The sequence below is a fragment of the Pan paniscus genome, chromosome 18 (assembly GCF_029289425.2).
Source record: "Pan paniscus chromosome 18, NHGRI_mPanPan1-v2.0_pri, whole genome shotgun sequence".
NCBI classification, from domain to species: domain Eukaryota; kingdom Metazoa; phylum Chordata; class Mammalia; order Primates; family Hominidae; genus Pan; species Pan paniscus.
The window spans coordinates 61,907,730-61,931,045 of NC_073267.2; the positions used below are offsets into that span (position 1 = coordinate 61,907,730).

The 23,316-nt window shown below is 37.4% G+C and overlaps 1 protein-coding gene across 5 annotated transcripts in view; it reads right to left on the reverse strand.

The window, feature by feature from the left end:
* The window catches only part of TOX3 (TOX high mobility group box family member 3), a 112,412-nt gene that overhangs the window by 24,796 nt on the left and 64,300 nt on the right, over positions 1 to 23,316 (reverse strand). For 3 of the 5 annotated variants that reach the window (XM_063597993.1, XM_003819819.5, XM_055099201.2), the window contains exons 2-3: positions 7,409 to 7,474; positions 2,850 to 3,104 (exon numbers count right to left, since the gene is read on the reverse strand). In XM_063597993.1, coding sequence (XP_063454063.1) covers positions 2,850 to 3,104; positions 7,409 to 7,474 — 321 coding nt within the window. The remainder of the gene's footprint in view (positions 1 to 2,849; positions 3,105 to 7,408; positions 7,475 to 23,316) is intronic. The other 2 variants (XM_063597994.1, XM_055099202.2) reach the window with 1 other exon arrangement.

Consider the following 23,316-nt stretch of genomic DNA (forward strand, 5'->3'; position numbering starts at 1 on the left):
GAGGTGTTAAAAAAAAAAAACACACAACCCTTTGGAACTCACATTGTAGATTTTTAGAATTGCAATCTTTTGTGGATTAAAACAATTTCCTCTGATCATCTGAACTGACAATAACACTTAGAGGTAACAAATTTTTAACCAAAATATACTGTTGATTTTGACTTGCCAACCACATCCTGTTTTAAAATACACGTATTCACGACAAGCAAATCAAGGTTGTTCTTTGAAGTCACAAATGCATCGACATTCAATTTTTCAGCAATTCGCTTTTGAATACTGGGGCATTATTTGCATATTTTGAAATGTGAATGCTAATCACTGGACTCTTTTTAATCCCCCTTTTTTGTTCCTGCCTTCTGTTTTTAAATATAATGGCATAAATTTAACGAAGATAAACATGTTGTGCTTGTTGCCAACAATAATGCAGCTAATCAGTAATGTGACAAACTGTCACTCTTTCTAAAGGAAAACCGATGAAGCTCTGAAGAAAAGCTGGTTCAATACAACATCAACAAGTCGGCTTTTCTTCTTATATGATAGTCTTAATTCACCATAGCAATCCTTAACAGACAGCCATATTCGTTTGGATAATAAAACTTCTTACTTGCATAAGGTATGAAATATCCAACACACACTGGGAAGCTGAATGCATGATGTATAAAGTATTATTTATTATTTTTCTGGTGACTTTCCTAAGGGAAATCTCTGAGGAGGCTTCTGTGGAGTGTTATGATGTAGCCAGCCAACTCAGTACCCGGAGGGAGATATAGAAGAACCCTGACATAACCAATTTTTAACCATGCCTCTGGCGATTCTGAATTCAAGTTTATAGGTGAACATGTCAGGTAGTACATAGAACAAAGCCAACGACACATTGTATTCATCATAATTCTGTCCTAGTACATTTTATTTTTTTCCAACATTTGTGATTTAAAATCCCATGGCATTTCTTCAAGGTGAAATTCTACTAGAATTTTCAACAAGATTAGTTTGTTTCAAGCCAAAATAAATATCACTCAGGTTCAGCAAAACTTCAAAAAGGCACCAATAAATGTGATGAGGTCCATGTAAATACCATGACAACAGCCTGCACTTAGCTAAAGTACCTATACTTTTAAAAATCAATGAAATAATTCAACTGCTTTAGTGATTAGCCATACATTACAAAAGAAGCATTAAAAATTGAGTCCTCTTTCCCAACGCCAGTCCGTGAAAGCATTGTTCTTTAAGTGTATGTGAATATCATAATTATTTTATGATTGCATCTTTAGTTCTTTCCAATATAGTAAATTCAATTGACCATGAAATGAAATTTCATAGTCAAAATGCCTCCTTTACACTTTTTTATGGCAGCAATAACAGTTTTATAGCTTTAAGGCAAGGTAATTCATCAGATGTTTAATTTAAAGGCAGATTCTTATATTATTAATAAATATTTACCAATTTAAGAAAGTACACATTTTAACATACATTTAACTATTTCTGCAACTTAAATGAGCCTCGCTGAGCATCTATGAATGATGGTGAACCCTGGCAAACTGCCTTGGTGACTAAACACACCCATTTTATTTTTATTCTTTTCTAAGCAAAACATTGCAAGCCTGGCTGTAGAGAAACAGAGAATAGAACCCTCCATTCCAGTGTCAAAGGTACAAAAATATAAGAAAGTCCCCAGGAAACAATTATTTGTGATGTCTAGTAACGTTTATGAATACTTAATGACTATTTCCGACTGTTCACTGAATTCTTTTCTGATCAAAAAAAAAAAGTAAAAAATAAAAACCCCGATGTTCAGCTCAAACACAAAAGATCACAGGCAAAGAAAATTATATTGCTGCAATCCTATTTGGGAAAGCAATCTTATATTTCAGAGAGCACTTTGAATCTTTGCACCACTAATCCACTACATGTTTTGCAATCATATGTTGTTATCTGGGGAATTAACAATGAAGCCAATAAACATCACTGGCATGGTCCTAATGTGCAGAGAAATACGTAAACAAGCAAGAGGATTTGTTTTTTGTTATACCAACACATCTGTTTCATTTTATCAGGGTTTTTTTAAAAAAAGCTCTATAAACTATTAATCTTCTTTTAAAAATGTCTACTTAGTACCTCACCTAGATAGACACAAATGCATTATATGCTATGATGGAAAAAAAAGAAAAATCCCAGCAGAAGAGTTTAAAATACTTAAGCAGATTTACTCTAGTGATTGCTGACTATAATTGCACACTAAGAAAAATAGAACCAAAATTATTGCATTAGTTATCTTGGCTCTCTGGAGTGCCTTAATCGATGTTTATGACAATAAATAACACAATTAGGTGTATTTCACATAATCGCTTGTTCTATATTTTTCTCTGCTGGTTATAAGCAATTATACTTTTTTCCTTTTTTGGTATCTCAGTTTGGTATTTCATTTGCAATAAGAGTGAATCGTGTATCGTAAGCATTATAATACTAAAAACTCAAAAGACTTAGGCACCTGATAAGGACTTCCATTTCTAAAATCTTGCCTAGGCAAACTTTCAACTCAAGCACACCTTTGTGTTAAGCCAACAGCAAGGGAAGATTGGCTACTTCCAAACTAATGAATTAGACTTTAAAAAAAAAATCATTTTAAATCAGCAGACTCTTTTTGGATCATCCTCTTTTTGGTTACTGTCAACCAACCCAATACCCCTTTGTTCAATACCAGGCAGCGATCCAGTCCCTGCATGTAAATAGCGCTAGGATCAATCCAGTAGGAACAGGCAAGAGCACGTTTCAGAACATGGACTCTCAGATTTTTTCTATGATTTGTGCAAATGATAAAAAATAATTTAAGTAATAAATGTGGTGCCTACCATATGCAACCCACTGCTATGAAGCACGCCATCTTGTTCCACGAGATTTCTTGAGATTGTAATGGAAGGGAGGTCCAGGCTTTGAGGGGGAAACTGGGGTGTGAATTCACTTCCCTGGGAAGGCAATGGATCGCTGAGGGCTTGAAAGGGTAGCAGTACATCCGGCATGCCTAGGGCAGGGTCTGACTCTGGAGGAGGCGTGATTGGTGGAATTTCGAATTCCTCGTCCCCAAGGCTTGGTGTGTGGAATGTCTGCTAAAAGGAAACGAAATATAGGTATCTTCATATTCTGTTCCTATATCTTATTCCTCCGGGGAGGGAAAGAGAAAGACATTGCATGAAAACACTACATACATATCTAGGCCAAATATTTATTTCTCAAATGAAAACATCTTAAACACAGATTTCCATATATAAAGTTTTGCTGATCATTCTGATTAAAGATTTAAGTCTCATTATCATATGGTTTTAATGGAGTATCAGTATTAACAGTTTTTTAATGCCTACTTAATTAGCAACATCTGTCTTTGTTGTTAGTTGGAGCATATAACAAATTGCTACTTTATTGATATGTTAGTGAAACAGCTCAAACCGCTGACACTATCCACATACTTTATAAAATGCTGATGATTTTGTGGCATGCACACACACACAGACATATTAATCCAGAAGTGAACATTACATATATTTACTTTCTGCCACAACATATAAAACAAGTAATATTAAATTTGTGGTTTGCTTTTTTAATTTCCTCATTGGTATATTCCCAAGTGCAATGACTACTTCCATGGAAATTGTTACTGTGTGTAATACAATGTTTTATATAAGGATTATCATAGTTCATATTAAAAGATGCCAGTGCTTTTATTTAAACTACAGAGAGGGTTATTTTCTTTTACATGAACATTTTAATATGTATTTATCTGAACATTTTCTACCAGTCTTCTACTTTTTAAAGATGATCTAGAGAGCATAGAGCTCTATTGATAAAGAAATACTAACTAGATTTGATGCTGTTCGCTTACTTAGACAAGTATTATATCTCAAGACCTAAGTAAGTCTTAATGCATTTTTTTTTTTTTTTTTTTTTTTTTTTTTTTTTGAGACAGAGTCTCGCTCTGTCTCCCAGGCTGGAGGGCAGTGGTGCCATCTCGGCTCACTGCAAGCTCCGCCTCCCGGATTCACGCCATTCTCCTGCCTCAGCCTCTCGAGTAGCTGGGACTACAGGCGGCCCGCCACCATACCCGGCTAATTTTTGAATTTTTTAGTAGAGACGGGGTTTCACCGTGTTAGGCAGGATGGTCTCGATCTCCTGACCTTGTGATCCACCCACCTCGGCCTCCCAAAGTGCTGGGATTACAGGAGTGAGCCACCGTGCCCAGCCAATACTGAGATTCTTAAAGGCAGTGTTTTAAAATAGGGCCTTGTGATATAAATCAGTGTTGCTCCACCCAACCACACTAACCATTTTTGGGGGAATTTTTTTGGCGAGAGGTTCTGGGGGAGTGGCAAGGTCTAGGATTTTTTTGTTTCTTTTTTTTTGGTCAGGTGGAGGGTTTGGGGGACTACTCATATTTTTTATTCCTAGCTCAGAGAGTCAAACTTATAGTTCATTTATTATTAATAGTATTTGAAAGAATGAACTGGTGCAAGATAATTTGAGTCTGCTATTATCAGTTAAGAGGACTAATTAAGTGTTGAAAATCATCATTCTTCAAGCTATCAATCATGATATAATGTAATGACCACTTGAGGGAAAAGAAAAACTCAAGAAAAAAAAAAACAAAAAAAAACATTTCTTACATATAGAACCTGTCAAATGTTATTTGTATCTCACCAGAAAAAAAGAGGTCACGAGCTATGGCAGTCTATGGTGGGACAACTGAACATCTTGAGGTTCTTAGCAGGCTCAATATATGCAAAACATCATAGCAGAATAATACATTTGAATGCTAGACTAAAATATTGGATTTTCTGACACATGCATTCTAATAATGACCCCAAAAGCTGTCAGTTTCTAACTGTGGAACCCCTAGTTCCCAAACACAAAGGGATGAATTGGCCACAAACGTGGTTGGCTAATGAGCATAACCCTATGGTTGCATTTGCCGTTATTTTGGCACTAATATGGTCTAGTAACAGATGCAACTGTAATTTGTGACTCATTTGCTACCCCATTACTGCTTAATGAAATCTAACATATCACATTAACAATACGGATAAACACTCATTCTTGATATGTGGCATTTGGCTGTTTTCATTACCACTGTAATTAACACTTGAAATATTATTTCAATAAATATTTAAAGTACTTTAAAAATGGTCAGAGTAATCATGACACAGATAGAAAACATAAAGCAAATGTGTGAATTTCAAACTCAGAGTATCCTAGTCCCTGTAGTGTTATCTACAGGACAATATCCATGTGAAGGGAATTGGTTTCAGGCACAATTTAGACTTTACAGCATGCAAACCTAAAGACTTCCTGAATTAGTTTACACTCATTAAAATGTTAAAAAACCAAGTAAATTTACTTTTAATGCAGCGACTGGGAAATTAGGCACATGCTATAATGTAGCATTAACATTTACTTGGGCTTTATTTTTTGTTCAAGAAAAGATGTACAGAGAAATCATTACATAAGATTACTTCAAAAACTAACATAAAACATGTCTATGCTAAGCAGTCACAATTAGGAAGGTTTTTATTTTTGTTAAGGAACAGAGAGAGATGTCATATGCAATATGTCCCTATGGTATAATTTTTTTAACGACAAATTAATTTCAATTAAGCATATTACAATATCCTAACCTAATATAATAATCCACTGAAATAACCAAGAAAATGTTAAAATGTTAAAGTACCTTTAAAGGCAGGTAATATATTAAAATTAAGCTTTCCTTAGAGAAAAAAAGGAATCCAAAATGCTGGATATCTGAGATTATAAAAAAATAACCACATATGGCATCAATAACAACAAAAACAACAAAAAGACACACTGACTTTAGTAACTGTGCCATCTGACCAATATCAGATTAATCATTTAGAGTTTACGTGATTATTTTTTACAGATATTGACTTTTCAATGTTTACCTTGAACATGTTAAAGTAGTATGTACATGGTTAAATACCATCTGTACTGAAATGTTCAAAACATTTGTTCCTTTTGATAAAAATGCAAATCTGGAGAACTGTTGTATCAACATATAACAGCCAATGTCTGACACGGTGAATTATCACAGCTGGAATTAAATTGTCTCTGAACAGCTGCTGGCAGTAGAGCTTTCATCAATGTTTGATTCAAATGTAGGGAAAAAAAATCCTACAGAATGAAACATCATGTTGTCCTTACAGATGGGGTTTGTGTTCATTACCACAAACAACACAGCAGCCAGTGCCAAACAATATTCCCTTATCTAAACTGTCTTCTTGGTTAGAGAGATGATGGTCACTATAAAAATGATTAATCTAGGAATACCTTTAATTCTTGATTCCCCATTTATTCTAATAATTTCTCAAAGTTAATTTCTTTCATAACACTTGCCTCCCTTTACCAAGATCATTTATGAAGCCATTATTATTTTCATTCTCTGGGGTCAAGCTAGTTCAGTTTCCTGTATTTGAATGTATCTGGAAAATGAGGACTTTATATTACATGAACCACAAGAGGAAATGTTCCATTTGGGCCAATTTCACTTCTGTTTGTTCTTGTTCTAAAATCTTAAATCTCACACAGTCTACCATTTTTAGGAAACCATGTTGTATCTAATCAAGATTGAGGTTTTTCTGGAGGGCAGGCCAATGAGACCAAACAGCAGCCCAAAATCAATAATAGGAAATGCAGTAAAAACAGCAGCAAGAAGATGATGCTTGTTTCATCTGCACCTGTAAACTGAAGACAGACCCAGAGACAATGAGGTGCTGCATTTAGATTCCATCACCCAGTTTCCCCAGCTATGACCAAGTCTTGGAGCATGCCAGCCACTCATTCATTCATTCTATAAATATTTATTGAGCACCTACTACTGCCAGGCACTGTACTGGGCTGTGGGGATCTAGCAACAAATTACAACACTCCTTTCACATCACCCCAAGCCCCAGGAAACTATAATACTCTTCTGTCGCATAGTTTCCCAAACCATGACAACTTAATGACACTTAATTATCCCTAGATATATGTGAAGTTCAACTATTTTCCATTAAAAGTCACTTCTGGCCTGGTATCTAAAAAAATAACCACTTATCTGCTTAGATACCAACACTGTATATGTGTGTGTGTGTTTTAACATACATTCTTATATATTTACTTTTTGTTTGCATTATTTTTTAATCAAAAGATTCGTATGAAGTTACTAACATTAGTAACAGTCTACAGACAAGTGATAAAAGACTTATCAGGTTTTCTTTTCCAATAAGCTTTTCTCATTTCTCCTCCAAAGTCGTTACCTTGTGCCACATAAGAGAGAGATAAATTTGATACTTTGTTTTTCCCTTCAAGCCTATTAAATTATCTCAATAACACAAAAAACAGGAACAAACACATTAAGACAGTCACCTACCTCACTGGCAGCGAAGAACGCATTGTTCGCCTCAGCCATATTCATATAGTTATTATTATTTCCAAACTGAAAGAAAACAGATTGTTTTACGTTAATATGCGGCATAATAAAGCATTCTGGCTGTGATTTGGAAAGAATGCTGGTGTTGCTAAATAAAAGACAGTTTTATCAGCCCAAATGCAAAACATGACAAAGGTTTCAAGGCTATACTGTCAGCTGGTTCCCTCAGAAAATAAAGCACAGAGTTAAGCTAACTCAATAATTCTATAAAATAGTTTTGCTTCTCATCAAGACTACAGTGAAGGGAAAGGATTACAAACATTAAGCCAACTGGTCACCAGTGTGTGTTGCTTATTGACCTGGCATTTGTGAGAGGTGAGAGGGAAAAGAGTTTCCAAGAAAATCACCTTGACACATTTTAAAAGCATGTAAGGATTTTATAGCTTAGTTTTCAAGAACAGATGTCACAAGTGTGGGTAGGTTAAAATGTGAATTAAAGGGAATAAAATTCAATTCCCAGGACTCAAATTCTATTTTCTAGTGAATGGGGTGTGGCATGAATATAAATAAATTATAAGACTAAATAATATTTTTAAAATCTCCAAACAGAGCTTAAAGCGATATCTATATCCATCAGAGTTGCTGAAAACAGTGATATTTAATCTCTCAATGTAACATTAAGTGCAAAGAGGTTTAAAAATAAGCGGGATCTCATGAACACAGCAATTTTTATTTCATTCGCTAACACAATGGGCCATTCATATCATCACAAATAAGACCGTATCAGCATTTCAGACTTAAGCTCTTTACTTCTAGGGACCTGTTATCAAAACGTAAAACTTGGATTTTGGCAGAAATGTATTTTCAGGTTCAAATGGTCTAAATCGGCACATTTTGTTGCTTTAAACATTCCATTAACAGTCTGGTAATATGGAAAGGCTCTGTGAGTATAATAATCTAGAGCTATATTATTTTCATGATTTTTAACTGGTAAAAGAATGTCCTTTTTATAAAGTGTATTATTTCCTTCCTTGAATGCATCAAATAAAACATAGGTTTGGTCTCCAAAGGGTGAAATGTGTATATCTATTCTCTAATATAAATAAAACTAGTAATTATTTAAAGATACAATTTTCCCAAGGAGAGTGAGAGATGGATGGATGGAGATAAATGGGTAGGTACATAGATAAATACACAGATAAATATTGAGAATAAATAGAATATGGAGAGAGATACATAGATATGGAAGACTCATATAATCCTCTTCCTCAATAAACTAACACTTATTTCTGGGGGGCTCTCAATCCCTGACTCTGAAGGACTTATACCCAGAAGCAGGATTGACATGCTACACTTTATCATGTCAGGGATCCAAGAACTAAGCAGGATTTATATGAAAGACTCTAATGGTTCCAGAGTATCCCACAACAGCCAACACACCAAAATGCACATACAATGAGTCATCCGACAAGCTCTCACTGAGCACTCAGCTTCATTTAGGTAAATATCTTTATAAGGATTTCTGAAAGATGAATTGGTGCTTAAGAAAGACCTTTATCTGGTTTCTCTGAAGGCATGTGATATCAGAAACATGTGCATGGCTGCACATGGGCACACACACACTCACACACATATTTTCCCTTGTTTTTCTACAATGTTAAATACATGCAAGAAAAAGTATTTTAAGTATTTTATTTTCTATCATGAAATTTTTGATGAATGAATGATGCTAGAGTTAAAATCTCAGGTCTCCATGCAAATGTTCCTTTTGGATATTTATGAGAACCTGGGTGCAAGATGAGTATTCCATGCACCAGTCCTGGCCCCCCAAACCGCCTAACAGCATATATCTCAACCTCAATGTTATTTAAATGTAGGTTTTGTTGGGGAATTAGAAATCCATTTAAAGCAAACAGCTCATTATCACAGAGTATTTTTTAAGATTAAACTTACTTATTATCTAATAGCACCTAAAACAACAAAGAAAAATAAAATGGCTATTAAACTAAAGGCCTAAACAATTCAAAAAACAAATTAAGCTTGAAGTGAAATAAGAACTGGGTTAGAAATCCTCTTCTGAACAGTTAGTATGCGAATGTAATTACTGAAGAAACTACAGCTAATCAGCTGTGAATTGTATCCATTAATTAGTATTTGCCCTGGAGAAATGAGAAAAATCAGTAACAACGCTGGCACCGCAGTGCACACTGATGAGCAGAGCAGGCCACGCAGCGTTTAGTCAAGCAGGTGGCTCCAGTGGTCCAGGTAATTTGAAACGCTCTCACCTGAAGTACTGAGCTAGCATTACAAAGCACTCCTTGCATATCTTTTGTATCTATAGAAGGCCTTAATTAATGGCTTTTAATTTGGAAACACTTGCTGATCAGGCGGGAACAGTTATAAATCATTTCAAACAGAACTAAAGGTTTCTATTCTGTATTGGGTAAAACATCCCCTCTACAAAGGGGGCTTTAAATATTGACTTGTTGCAGGCAATTGTCTTTCTCCTGCATAGGTACCTGGGACCCTAGTTCAGTGTGGCAAGGTAGTTAGATAATATACAGGACACCCAGTTAAATTTATTGAATAAACAGCAAATTTGCTTTAGTATAAGTATATCCCACGCACTATTTGGGGTATACTTATATTAAAAGAACTATTCTTTATTTATCTGAGATTCAAATTTAATTGGGTGCTGTGTATTTTTATTTGGTAAATCTGGCTACCCTACCGTGGTGGTTAAACTAATCAGAATGAAAGGGTGGTATTTTCATTTGATTACCTTACCTAGTAATGCTAGCTTGATCTTATTTGTTTTATTTTAAAATGTGACCTATGAATCCTGCTTTAGTCATTTGGTGTAAGAACAGATCTGATTCTGAGAGAAAAAGTGCTCCTTTGGGGCAGGTCCCTAATATAATGACCTCAGAACAATTAACTTTAAGTGAATTGTGTACAATTAAATTTACTTTATGTTCTAAGAGGCAGTGACATCAGTAAACACATTATAGTACAAAACCCCATAGGTCCATGGGGAAGGGGCCTTAACTGTGTTCACTGACATCTCTCCCAGAACTAACAATGTCTGGAATATTATAAGCACTCTAGTATTTGTTGAAGGGAGAGAGGGAGAAAGGTTGATCACACATAAACTTCAATGCCTCCTAATCGCCCATCCTAACTGGAGTCATTTTCACTTACTTTTTAAAAGATGATAGTAATAAGTATTTAGCCCAGTGACACCCTCTACATACTTTATTTCATTTAGTTTTCCAAACTGGGACTAATCATAATCTATTTTCCCAACACCCAGTAAGATAATTATCATCCCTATTTTATGGATCAGTAGACTGAGGCTTCTAGGGCTCAAGTAACTTGCCGAAGGTTATAGATTCAACCATGGAAGTCTAGCCTCCTCCCTGCCTCATGATCTCTATCATTTACATTCCGGTATCTGCAAAAGCTTGAGTATTTCACTCAGTGATCAATTCAGTTTTACTTTTTTATCTATTTTACTCAAAGTTAGAATTTCCCAGAGGTACTCAAGTCTAGTAAAATGCTCCTCAAGAAATGGTTCCATGGTCCAGTAAGTTTGGGAAAGGCTGACTTCCCGTTGATGAGTCACGATGCTCGCTATAAAGTTAAAGGCTCTGAGAAGTCCCACAGTTCCTTCATCCAACAAATATTTGTGTGCCTATTATGTACAAGGGGCTGTGCTAGGCACTGGAGGCAATATGATGGAAAAGATGACAAATTTTCTACTTGGATGAAGCTTACATTTTTCTTTAAGGGGGAGACAGGAAACAAACAAACAACAAGCTGTGGATCACTTGCTTCTGTTTCCCCTGCAATACCCTGTGAAAACACAGTTTGGGAAGGCTTGTTCTAAGCCCTTTATTGACAATATTATTTTATTTCCCCTGAATCTTTCTTAGGAAAGCTAATATCCTAATTTTACACCATGGTAAAATGTATTTGTTTTATTAATATGAATCAACTAAATAAGAATTTTTAATTATTCATTCTAAGTCACCTTAACTTGGTCTATTTCTAAACTTTCTAGATTATAACCCTCCACTGATGTTCCCTCAAAGATCCCCTACTCAACCATATATGGGGCCTTCTATGCAATTTCAAGAGTCAAAACAAAATATTCCAAATAAACTAAATGAATATCAGGTAAAGTAGTTAATTGTTCTAAAGGTCGTATACAAACATTAAAGAAATCAGGCAATTCCAACTGTTTTAAAGACACATAAATGGTCACTGGGAATCAGGGGTATTTGGCATTTATGAGGCACACTGGTGGTAATAGGTCCTTTTCCGTGCTGATAGGCTCTAATAGATGTGATCCCCAAAGATAGAGTCCCCAAAGATATCATTATAAAGCAGAACTAAATTACTCTGCGTTGAACTTCTGTATCTTAATAATTTCAAAAAGAACATCTTCATTGTACTTGGAGGTAGATTTGCCTTTGCTGCTTGATGAGTAATTATAGCTTGGGCAAATACAATTTATGAAGGATGTCAATTAAAAAGGAGCACCGCAGGATTTTTTAGAAATTTATTAAGGACCATCGTGTTTGTGGCCTATTTGACCATGTGAAGTGCCAAAGTAAATTAATGTGGATTGTTAAGTCTAGCTAGTCCAGCAAAGGGGCCGGAAGAAAGTGGAACAGCCCAGACAAAAACCCATCTGTAATCACAAGACGAATACTTCAGCTTGATGCGTCCACACAACATCATTTTCACTGAAATTATTTTGACACCCATGTGAAGAATTGTATAGGCTTCTAATAAAGCAGCATTAACTACAGGGTCTCAAACAGCTAAATGGCACAAACTTAATCCTAAAAAAAAAAAGATAATCCTTCGAATTCTCTTTTCTTTTTCCCCCATTAGATTTATTAGCAGACACCATCCAACTTGATGCCTCACTATGGACGTCCGTAAAGTCACTTACACAAATGAACTGTGCCATGATGGATCAAGTGTGCCAAGCACGGTCACATGCTGGCAGAGGCAGGACTGCAAAGTCCACACGCACGTGAAGGCTCGGTTAACTACCCCCTGGAAGAGAACTTAGGAGAGATCATCAAGGTTCAACCATTTTCAGCATTAGTAATCTGTTTCAAGACACAAAGCCCAAAGGAGTGAAAACAAGCCAATATGGCAGATGATGATGAATACTGATGATTATCGTGGATGGGTCTGGAGCACCACATTAGGAAGCAAAGCATGACTTTGTGACTAAAGACCATCTACACCAAAGGCTGGAGGTTCAACAATACTTTAGAAACAAAACATTGCAAACAACAGGCTATGAGGTATAATATAGGAATCTATATATAATCATATATAGTTATGTATACACACAAGCATATATGCACACAATTCTGCTAATTATGTACATACAATTATATAGATTTACACACACATACATATAATCACACACACACATGTCCACATGCTAAAACTCCTAGATGAGGATCCCCTGAGCACCACACTCATACATCCAACGGTCTACAGCCCTTCCAATTGGATGTCAGTAAACATCTTAGACCTACGTCCAAAACTGAATTCCTCATCTTCTCCTCAAAGCCTGCTCCACCCACAGTCTTTGATGGGGAAATGACTCACTTTTGGTGACTCAGGCCAAATATCATTCTTAAATCCTCTCTCTCTGTCTCCCTTCCTTCATCCAATCATCAGGAGATTCTGCTGGCTTATCTTTCCAACTGTACCCAAAATGGACCATGTGTGCCTGCCTTTCGGGATCCACCCAGGCCCAAGCCATCCATTTCCTCCTGGACCTCTGCAACTACCTTCCCAGCAAGTCCCTCTGGTTCTACCATAGTTCCCAACAGACTATCCTCAACACAGAGACAAAGAGGCCTTTCGAAAATCTAAGTTTAGCCTGGGCAACATAGTGAGACCCCATCTCTACTAAAAAAAAATTATAGGCATGTTGGCACACGCCTGTAGTTTCAGCTACACAGGAGGCTGAGATGGGAGGATTGCTTGAGCCCAGGAGTTTGAGGCTGCAATAAGCTATGACTCTGCCACTGCACTCTAGCCAGAGTGACAAAGTGAGACCCTGTCTCAAAAAAAAAAAAGAAGAAAGAGGAAAGAAAGAAAATGAAGGAAAGGAAGAAAGAAGGGAGGGAGAGAGGGACAGAGGAAAAGAAAGAGAAAGTAAGAGACGGAGGGAAGGAAGAAAAGAACTAAGGAAGGAGGGAAGGAAGGGAGGGAGGGAGTAAATCTAACTCAGACCATGTCACTCTTCTGCTCAGAACTCTCCAATGGCTTCCGATTCATTCAAGGGAGATGCCCAATCCTTACAATTGCCCCATTTCTTCTTACCTTTTGGCCATCGTCCTTCCCCTTTCTCACACTCCTCTAGCCTACTGGCTTCCTATTGTTCCTTCACCACCCCAGACATGTTCCCACCCCAGGGCCTTTGCACTGGCTGTTTCTTCTGTCTGGACTATTGTCCCTGTAAATGTTCCCAGGGTTCGTTCACTCCCTGCCTTTAGAGTCTTTTCTCAGATGTCACCTTCTCTCTGACTACCCTCCTCCACCTCCAACACTCTCTATCCCTCTTCCCCAAGTCTACTTTTTCCATGAATAGTTTTCAACATCCAACAATATCATTACTGCCTTTCTCCTCCCACTAGAATATAAATTCAATAAAGATAAGAATGTTTTGTCTGCCTTTTACACTGATGTCCCAGTAAGAAGAAGAGTGTTTGGTAAATAGTAGGTGTTCAATAGGCACAAATGAATTTCTGGGTGCAAAATAATGATACTCAGAACTGCTGTCCAAGCCCATCCAGACACAGTACTTGAAATCCAAGTGAAAATAAGATGTCCAGCAGCCAACACCGCCAGTCACTCCCCAAACTACATCTATGGGAAAAATATGGTAACATTAAGGCTTCTGTGTTATAATAAAGTCCCATTCTGAACCCCAGAACTATCTACCTAGAAAAAGGCTTTATTCTAGAAAATGCACTAACCTTTTTATAGAGCCCTAGGTGGATGGGGGTTGGGTGCTAGGGATAGGTGCTTTCCGTGGCTGAGCACAAACTGCAATGAACAACACAGATTCTAGCCTGCAGGCAAAATGCTGAGAGAAGAGAGAACCAACAGCATAAAGTCAATGGGGGCAAGGATTCAAGTGTTAGATTTGACAGCTAATTTTTTTTTTCTAATTTAAAATTTCCTCTTCTAAAAAAGCTGCTTTATATTATAGGTCAGGGTTTCTCCAAGTGTTGTGCTAAGGACTGCAGAACAACCAGATGGCTGTTAAAAATGCGTATTACCCGCTCCCCACTCTGGATTTACTGTAGCAGAATCTCTAGGCGGTGGGACCCTAATACATGTATTTTTAACCAGCTTTGAAGGAACTCCAAAGCACTCTAATATTTGAGAACGACTAGCCTAGTTCATTTTAGACTAATATGGAAATTCCTTTTTTTAAAATAAACATTTCTACACATCTCACAGAAATGCTGATAGAGCACAGGCTGTTTTGTTGATAGCAATGAAGGCTTGGCACGCATATTTACAATCTCCTCTCACTTTCCTGGATGATAGGGACATGCAACCATTTGTGAAGTGACCATCCAGCCCCTTCTACCCATATCACCAGGAGAAAGGATGGGAACATCCAAACTTGGATCAAGTAGGAACACAAGTTCCACTGTTGGATTCTTCAACAAGTTCTGTGGACCCACACAAGTAACAACAATGCCTAAACATATGGACTCTGCTCAAACACGGAGGCCTTGGGATTTTCATGATCTGGACACATTTGAGTCTGTGAATCGCATAACCATCTGGACTAGTTAAAAGTGGCAAGAAAGAAAAAACACCCTCTCAAACCCAACTGCACTTGTTTAATATCAGGAAAACAAATATAAGTAGGAGTGGATACTAAGGTTCCAGAATTAAGGGGGCTTTTTTGTTTTGTTTTGGGGAGTTTTTTCTTGCTTTTTTTTTTTTTTAGCAAAAATGGGGCCATCTTTGAGATTGGCCAAGCAACCAATCATCACCAATATTCGGAGAACAGGAAGAGAAGGCCTCTGATCTCTGGTTCTCTTCAAATACACACCCACAAAAAAAGCCAATGGTAACACATATGTTGCGAAGTGACTACATCTTTTGTGTTAATTCCAGTTTGTCTCCCTCCCTTCTGCCTGAAAGCCTTACCAACACTTAACTGAGTCCCTATTAAATGCTACTTAATAGGATATATTTAGTGGAATATATTATCTACTTCTCTGTAGATGCAGAGAAGTAGAAGATATGACTGTTGATTTTAAGGGGTGAAAACTCAGTTGGGGTGATGAGACAAAAAAATATATCAAGCTAAGGGCCAACTCAGTGACAAGTGGCTTGCAAATCTAGGAGGAGGAGTCAAAAAGGAATGGCCTTTCAGAGGAACAAGTCTTTTTTCAATATGTAATTTCACCTTTTATTTTAGATTCAGGGAGTAGATGTACATGTTTGTTACATGGGTATATTGCATGATGCTGAGGTTTGGGATATGAATGATCCCGTCAGCTAGGTACTGAGCATAGTACCCAATAGTTAGGAACAAGTCTTTAACCAAGAAAGAAGGCAGACAGAGGGGGAGTCCCAGGCAAAAAGGAGGGAGTGAGTGAAGCTTCAGACCTACTTGTACACAGGCTGTGTTCAAAGAACAAAGCAGAGAGCAATTTGGCTACAGAAGAAAAGGAAGAAAGCTGGAGGAGATGGTAGGAAGCCAGGCTCTGGTGGGCCTTGAAGGCTAACCTAAATATTTTGAAATATATTAAATAAGAGTGTCCACAAAGGATTTTGTTAGAGGAAGGAGGCAGAGAGAGAGAGATGTAAAGCCCACACCTGAACTTATCAATAGTGTGAGATGCACAACAGTAGTATTAAGAAAGGCTGGTGCCAAGGAGACCAGTGAAGAACACTTCAAGGCTGGCAGGAGGTTGAAAGTGTCTAGACTGGGCAGAGGCAACAGTAGGAAGAACAAAATTCAGAAAGCGCTTTACAGGAGTCAGACTAACTTTGAATTCCAATCCTAGCACCAAACTAGTTGTGGGATGGCAGGCAAGCTGTCTTACTTGCCTTAAGAACAAGTTCAGCTTCCAGCTGAACTGCTTGCTAGGGGTCATTGTGTACAAGCTGTTTACTCTCCATGTGTTTCAATTTTCCCATCAATAAAACAGGGATAAGAACAGTATTTGCCACATCACAGGGGTTTTGAGGATTAAATGGGTAAGTATTATAATGTCACCTTTTCTTTTTCAAAAATGTTTAATTTTTTTAAGAGACAGAGTCTTGCACTGTTGCCCAGAATGGAGTGCAATGGTGCTATCATAGCTCACTGTGGCCTCAAACTCCTAGGCTCAAATGATCCTCCCACTTAAGCCTCCCAAGTCACTTGGATTACAGGCATGTGCCACCATGCCAGGCTTAAAGCCACCTTTTGTATCTATACTAATGGCCAGGTGACATTTCAATGAGTTTTGAAGAAACCAACAGAGACCAAGCATATCTGTTTTACAAACTGCTATAGCTTATATGGCAGTGCAAGAGAATTTTACTATTTAGAGAAATCCAATGGCTTCCCAAAGACACTTAGAGTAAAATTCAAACTCCTTGCCATGGGCTACAAGTCCCTATATCATCTGGGTGCTGGCTCCTTCTCCAAACTCCCTCCTGAGAGAGCAGCTGCCACCCACTAAGCTCCAGAAACACTGCACTGCCTGGTCCTCAGTTCTTTCTCTGGGCCACTCACTGAACTTGCTGTTCTTGCCTGGGCCGCTCTCCCTTCTATCCCTACTTTACGTAGGTTTCTGCTCAATGTTCACTCCTCAGGGAGTCCTCCCAGGTCAGCTTAGCTAAAAGGACCTCTATGTGCCCTCCCTGTCTCTTGCCCATTCTCTTCCTTTATATCTCATCAGAGACACAAAGTCACTCATCACTGACTAATGTACTGGATTTATTTGTCCATTTACTATTTCTCTCCATTCTAGAATAGGCAGTCCATTTGTCTAGTTCAATGCTGTTTCCTTGGAAGAGTATCTGGCCCACAGGAGCTGCTCAGTATGTTTCTGTTGAATGCATAAGTGAATGAGTGAGCCAGAAACATCCAAATTCAAAGCCCAGCTCTACCACTTACAAGCGGGGTATCATCAGGTAAGTTGCTTCATGTTACCTCTCTGAACTTCTGTTTCCTCATTTCTAAGGAGGAAAGCATAGAACTATATGGGACTGGGCTTTGCAAGAAGAAGGGAGACAACACAAACTCCCAGGAAAGGATGTCATACAGAGAGGCACTTGATAAATGTCAGAGTTGGAAATGAGAAGCCTGGGAAGACAGAAGTTCAATGATCTGGGGAAAATGAATGGGTCATTGAAACATTCTGTATAACATTTATTAAGTGCCTACAATATAAAAGATACAATGGTAAATATTGGGCTAAAAATGTGAATAAGACCCAGTTTCTACCCAAGAACAGCTCTAACAGAAAAGACATATATGACTCCTCATGACAGGTACTACGTGGAGGAGGTATTTGAAGTACTCCCCCTTGAAAGTCAGCATAAGTTTTCAAAGAAGAGGAGCCACTGGAGTGGGGTCTTGAAGGATGTGTAGGATCTCACCTGTAAGACAAAAGCACTTTGGTAGATAAAACTACTTGGGCAAAGGCCTACCTAATGTCATCAAAGTGAGCCTTGCATACCAAGAAATGAAGATGTATGCATTCTAGGCAGGAAGGACAGAGACAAGGCTGATATAGGAGCCTGCAAGTATACACTGTGCTTAGGGGAGGCTTAGCTTGAACATGCTTATGAATAAAAGGAGACTTGGGAATGTTTGCAGGTAGAGAAGAAACTAAGCACAAAGGAGAAGGAAGATCAGACCATGACAGCTGAAGATAAAATTTGAGGCATAATTTTCAGAAGGTAAGAATAATGTCTATTCTGCGTGTCTTCTCTTGTATTTGGCAAACTACTGGGCATCTCTTATAAAATGACAGCAACTTACAAAAGAGATGTGCTTAGTCTGTTTTGGTTTTTGTGAGAATCACTGAAATGACAGCTGAGAGAATCCATTAGTCCAGATGGAAAAGGTGGTTACTTTCTCTGACGTTGCTAGAATTGAAAAGACCCCTTCTCCATAGAAAGATATGACATGCAAGCTTCTATTACTAGCAGTATCCTCTCTTGGGTTTAGAAATGGTTGTGACCTGTTATAAATCCCAATATCGCTGGGAGGAATAACAACTTAGCTCTCATCTGCCATGGGCACTTTAGTGTGAATTCGTTCATAATAAGCAGTTCTACTGATGCACACAGTGGGTATCATCTTCAAGGATGCTCAGAAAACAACTCTTTGGAAAAGACTTCCTTGGCACCACCTTCCCCTCGCCTAGCTGGACTGGATTCTCCTCCTTTAAGCTCCAAGGCAACCTGTGCATTGCTCTAAATTGTGTTAAAATGATCCCATTTCAGTGTCTGTCTCCCTGCTACAGTCCTTGGGGGCAGAGGCAATGCCTCATTGGCCATTGCAACACCAGGGCCAGGCACACAACAGGTTCTCAATTGATAATGCAATGGCCTCAGGATCAACCCCAGGGAGGCTTGCATTTGGCAGCTTGAATGTGGTTAAAGACACTTGTTACTAAGCCATTTATTTTTCTGTGCACATGATGCAGCCCACATCAAATTCAGGTGAACCACTGTTATTACGGTTGCCAAAGTACTGTCAAGCCTTAAAACAAAATAGAAATAAAAAGTCATGTAAGATAAAATCTGAGTTATTTTCCTTGTACTGCCAGACTTCGTAGTTCTTGCTGCAATCCAATGAAGGACCTTAGAGACTTTCTGCTGAAAACAAACTTTCAGGCCTCTAATGACATGATATATTTACACTGGACACCCTGAGTAAGTCTCCTGGGCATCACTTCTTGCACAACCATGTGAAACTTGAAATGTAGAAAAGGAACAACAAATTAAATAAAATGTTCCTCAATATTTTTAAATGAAAACCTTTTAACGAATTACAAAACTCCCTTAGTTCAGTAACCAAACTTTCACTAACCAATAGTAAAAACATGTGCTCTCTAATTTCAATAAATCCCTTTAATTATGAGTTAGTGTGAATTCCACCAAAACATCAATGACTTCCTATACTATCTTCCATTCTTTGATTTCTAAAGTATAAAATATAATGCTCTTAAACCATAATCACGTTCAGGTGCCAAAAACTAATGTGCTAATACACAGATGCAGATAAAGCCATAAACAGTTATAAACAGACAGGTATAAACATCAGTGATTCTCTGCCGGGGCAATTTTATTCCTCAGGGGACCTTTGATAATGTCTGAAGAGAGTTTTTTTTTTTATTGTCATGACTTCTGGCATCCAGGGGATAAAGGCCAGGGTGTCACTAAACATCCTACAATTCATGGGGCGGCCTCCCACAACAAAGACTTGCCCTATCCAAAGCATCAACAGAGACTGAGAAACTCTGATATAGATCAATCCATACATTAAACATAAATTCGAGACGAGGTATTTTACAATAAATATTACAGAATCATTGCTTCTACACTATCCAAATACAATGTGTTGTTTCTTCAAGAGGGCATTGTGTTACCTTTGGATATATCTATAAGATTACTGACTGCAATTAAAGATTCTCTTAAATGTGTTTCAAATATATATCAACCAGTAGGTTCTCAGCAATGAAGTTTTCCATTTATATAAACACCCGGTTGCTTTTTTTGTTCCTGCTGAGAATAAGCCAAGAAACAGAAATAGTTTAACGTGTTCTTTTAAGGCTAACATTTTAAAAAGATCAATAAACCTATAAATTCTTCCTTAAGTATTATAAGGGACTGAATGTGTTTATTTTCCAGTCTTAATCATATTTGATAAACCAAATACCTAAAGCCTACTTAACTCACAAATCATCAATGATAAGAAGTTCATAAGCATATATAACATATAATCACTTAAGCCGAACAGGATTACATCTGAGGTCTATTAATGTCTCTTAATTCACATTTATCATTGTTTAAGAGCAAGTCTAAGATAGCTGATAAGAAATTATGGGAATCTATGAAATCACTGGTACCAGTCTGGCTTTAGAAACATGTCAGGGCTAATGTTTTACTGCATAGTGGCAGAGAGCTTTTGCTCACACTGCAAGAATATCTTGATTACATACATTTTTCTGTGATTTTATGATTGCCGGAATTCTGTAGGGACAACTTTTTACCAGATGGGTGATCATATAGCTATCATTAGTTCTCTGTATTTTACCAGTTGTGTTTCTCTAAAATCTTTTACTAGGAAAGAGCTCACATGAGACTCTAAATCCCACTTCCGACGAGGTCTTAGGGCAGGAAGGACAGAAATCACATTCCTCCCAACCAACTATTCCAAAATCTGTAACTTAAGATTTTATATCTTATATTTATTTTAAAAGAAGGGTTTTTGCTAAACCTATATTTTAATTAGTTTGAGTATGTGGCTAATGGTTTCTTAAACATAACCATAAAATAAAATCCCTTCAAAGTAGGGGTTGCTGGCTTTCATCTTGAAGAAAAATAATGGAATTCAGTCAAGATGTAAATTTTAATCGGGTGTTCAGCTACAACTTATTTTAGCATTTTATATAAAATAACCATGAATTTAAGTATTCCTAAATAATGGAGGCATTTTATTCTTGGGATCCCAAACAGTCACTGCATACTAATACATTTAAGATTACCTTAACATTTCCTTACAAACATTTAAAAAGATGTGATTATACAGCAATTTGTAAGTAGCTCTTCTTAAATCATATATTAAATTTTACTCACTTCAGCAAAAATCAAATTCTAAAAGAGTGACTCAACTGTATTTAGGCAAATTATATCAAGTTGTAAATGCAAAAGTGACCAAAAGGGAGGAAAAACAGATGTAAAAGTTCTTAAAACAACCACAAAAGAATATCAGTTAGGGTGCATTTTAAGCTAAAGACACTATATATACTATCTAAATATTTATTAACCCTCTGGATATGCCACAGTTAAAAATGCAGCATATTTGGAGAGAAAATTCTTGTTGAGAAGCTAAAAAAAGGGAGGGGGGACACACTACTTACCTTTAAAGTAAAATGTTAGCACCTTATTTACAGCAACTCTTATACAAAGTGTACATATTACCATACACACTGACTCCATTTATTCCTAACAAAAAAGAATTATTTTTCTCATCGCTACTAGTGGAAAAATATATATGGCACACAGGAAAAATTACTACACATTCCACAGTGCTGGTTAATAACTGAGGGGAATAGTAGAATCCATCTATAAAGCCAATCTATAAATTTCTTTGGCCATAATAAAAATAAGTTAGAGGTATGATTTTTTTTAAGAACTGCAGCTGCCTTCATATCAAGATTAATATTGAAAATAAACCCCGTATAATAGGGCCCCTGGGATAAGTAACAGATTCCATGAGGGATGTCCATCTGGCACTAGCCATAAGCCACTCCTTTTCCACTGTGCTAAATACTCCAGACCAAAAATATGCCCTCCCAAGAAAACCTCCCAGGAAAACCACGCCTTCAACAACGACGCACATCACCCACACTGTTTCACTTCCATGTTTTAATGACTTTAATAAGATTGTAAAGTGGTGACACTGAATATCTTAATGCACAACTGAAAATAAAAGGGTGCATATCAAAGGAAAGCTCTAGACACAAGGGATCAGAATTCCCCAAGGAAAAATAAACCCTCCAGAGAAAACAGAAAATACATTATATTAAGTCAAAGTTCTTGACTCTTGCATTGCCTAGAAGGGGAGAGCTGGGAAAACACCACGGGCGTAACTCATTCCAGCACTGTACAGTTATAATCTCCCTTCGTGTGCCTTTGTGAAATGAGCTGAGATGAAACCTACATGTTGCCTACCCATTCACCGTTGGGTAGGAACCGTTGCTTCCTCTACTAGACAGGGCAGTTTGGTTTTTTTTTGTTTTTGAGACAGAGTCTTGCTCTGTCGCCCAGGCTGGAGTGCAGTGGCGCGATCACGGCTCACTTCAACCTCTGCCTCCTGGGTTCAAGTCATTCTCTTGCCTCAGCCTCCCAAGTAGCTTGGATTACAGGTGCCTGCCACCACACCCGGCTAATTTTTGTATTTTTATTAGAGACAGGGTTTCACCATGTTGGTCAGGCTGGTCTCAAATTCCTGACCTCAGGTGATCCTCCCACCTCATCCTCCCGAAGTGCTGGGATTACAGGCATGAGAGGAGCCACAGGGCAGTATTTTTAATACAAGAAAAGTAACCTTAACAAAGAAATATTTAATTCCTAGTGGTAGAACCTGAAGTTAGCACTTAATGTGGTTAACTGGAACTATATACAATGCTGCTTTGTAAAAAATACTAACCAAGGAATCCTCATACTAGCCTTGAGAAATTGGAATGATGGAATATCTAGATAATAACATGGGGTTACATAAACTGGCAGTAGTTACTGAAGCAGAAAACATTTTTGACCCTAAACAAAATGTAATATATTTTAAAAGGAGCCTAAAGTTCATCATACCTTATGGACTCCAATACTTTAGGGAAATTTCTTTAAACAAAGTCTTTCCAAGAGTTTTCATTCATCAAAGATAAATATTCTAGAAAGGTTTTGGGTCTCAAATTTGTCAATTTAATTTTAAACAATTCTGAAGCAGTTTGAATGACAAAGGAAAATAGTCACGGTATAACAGAAAAACATGATTCAAAACCATATCCAGTTTGACAGAATTCTTTTATTCTTTTGCTTTTCTATGCTTTCCAGGTGTTTTAACATTAGGACCTACTAGTTCTGCAATCAGAAAAAAAGTATATATTTAT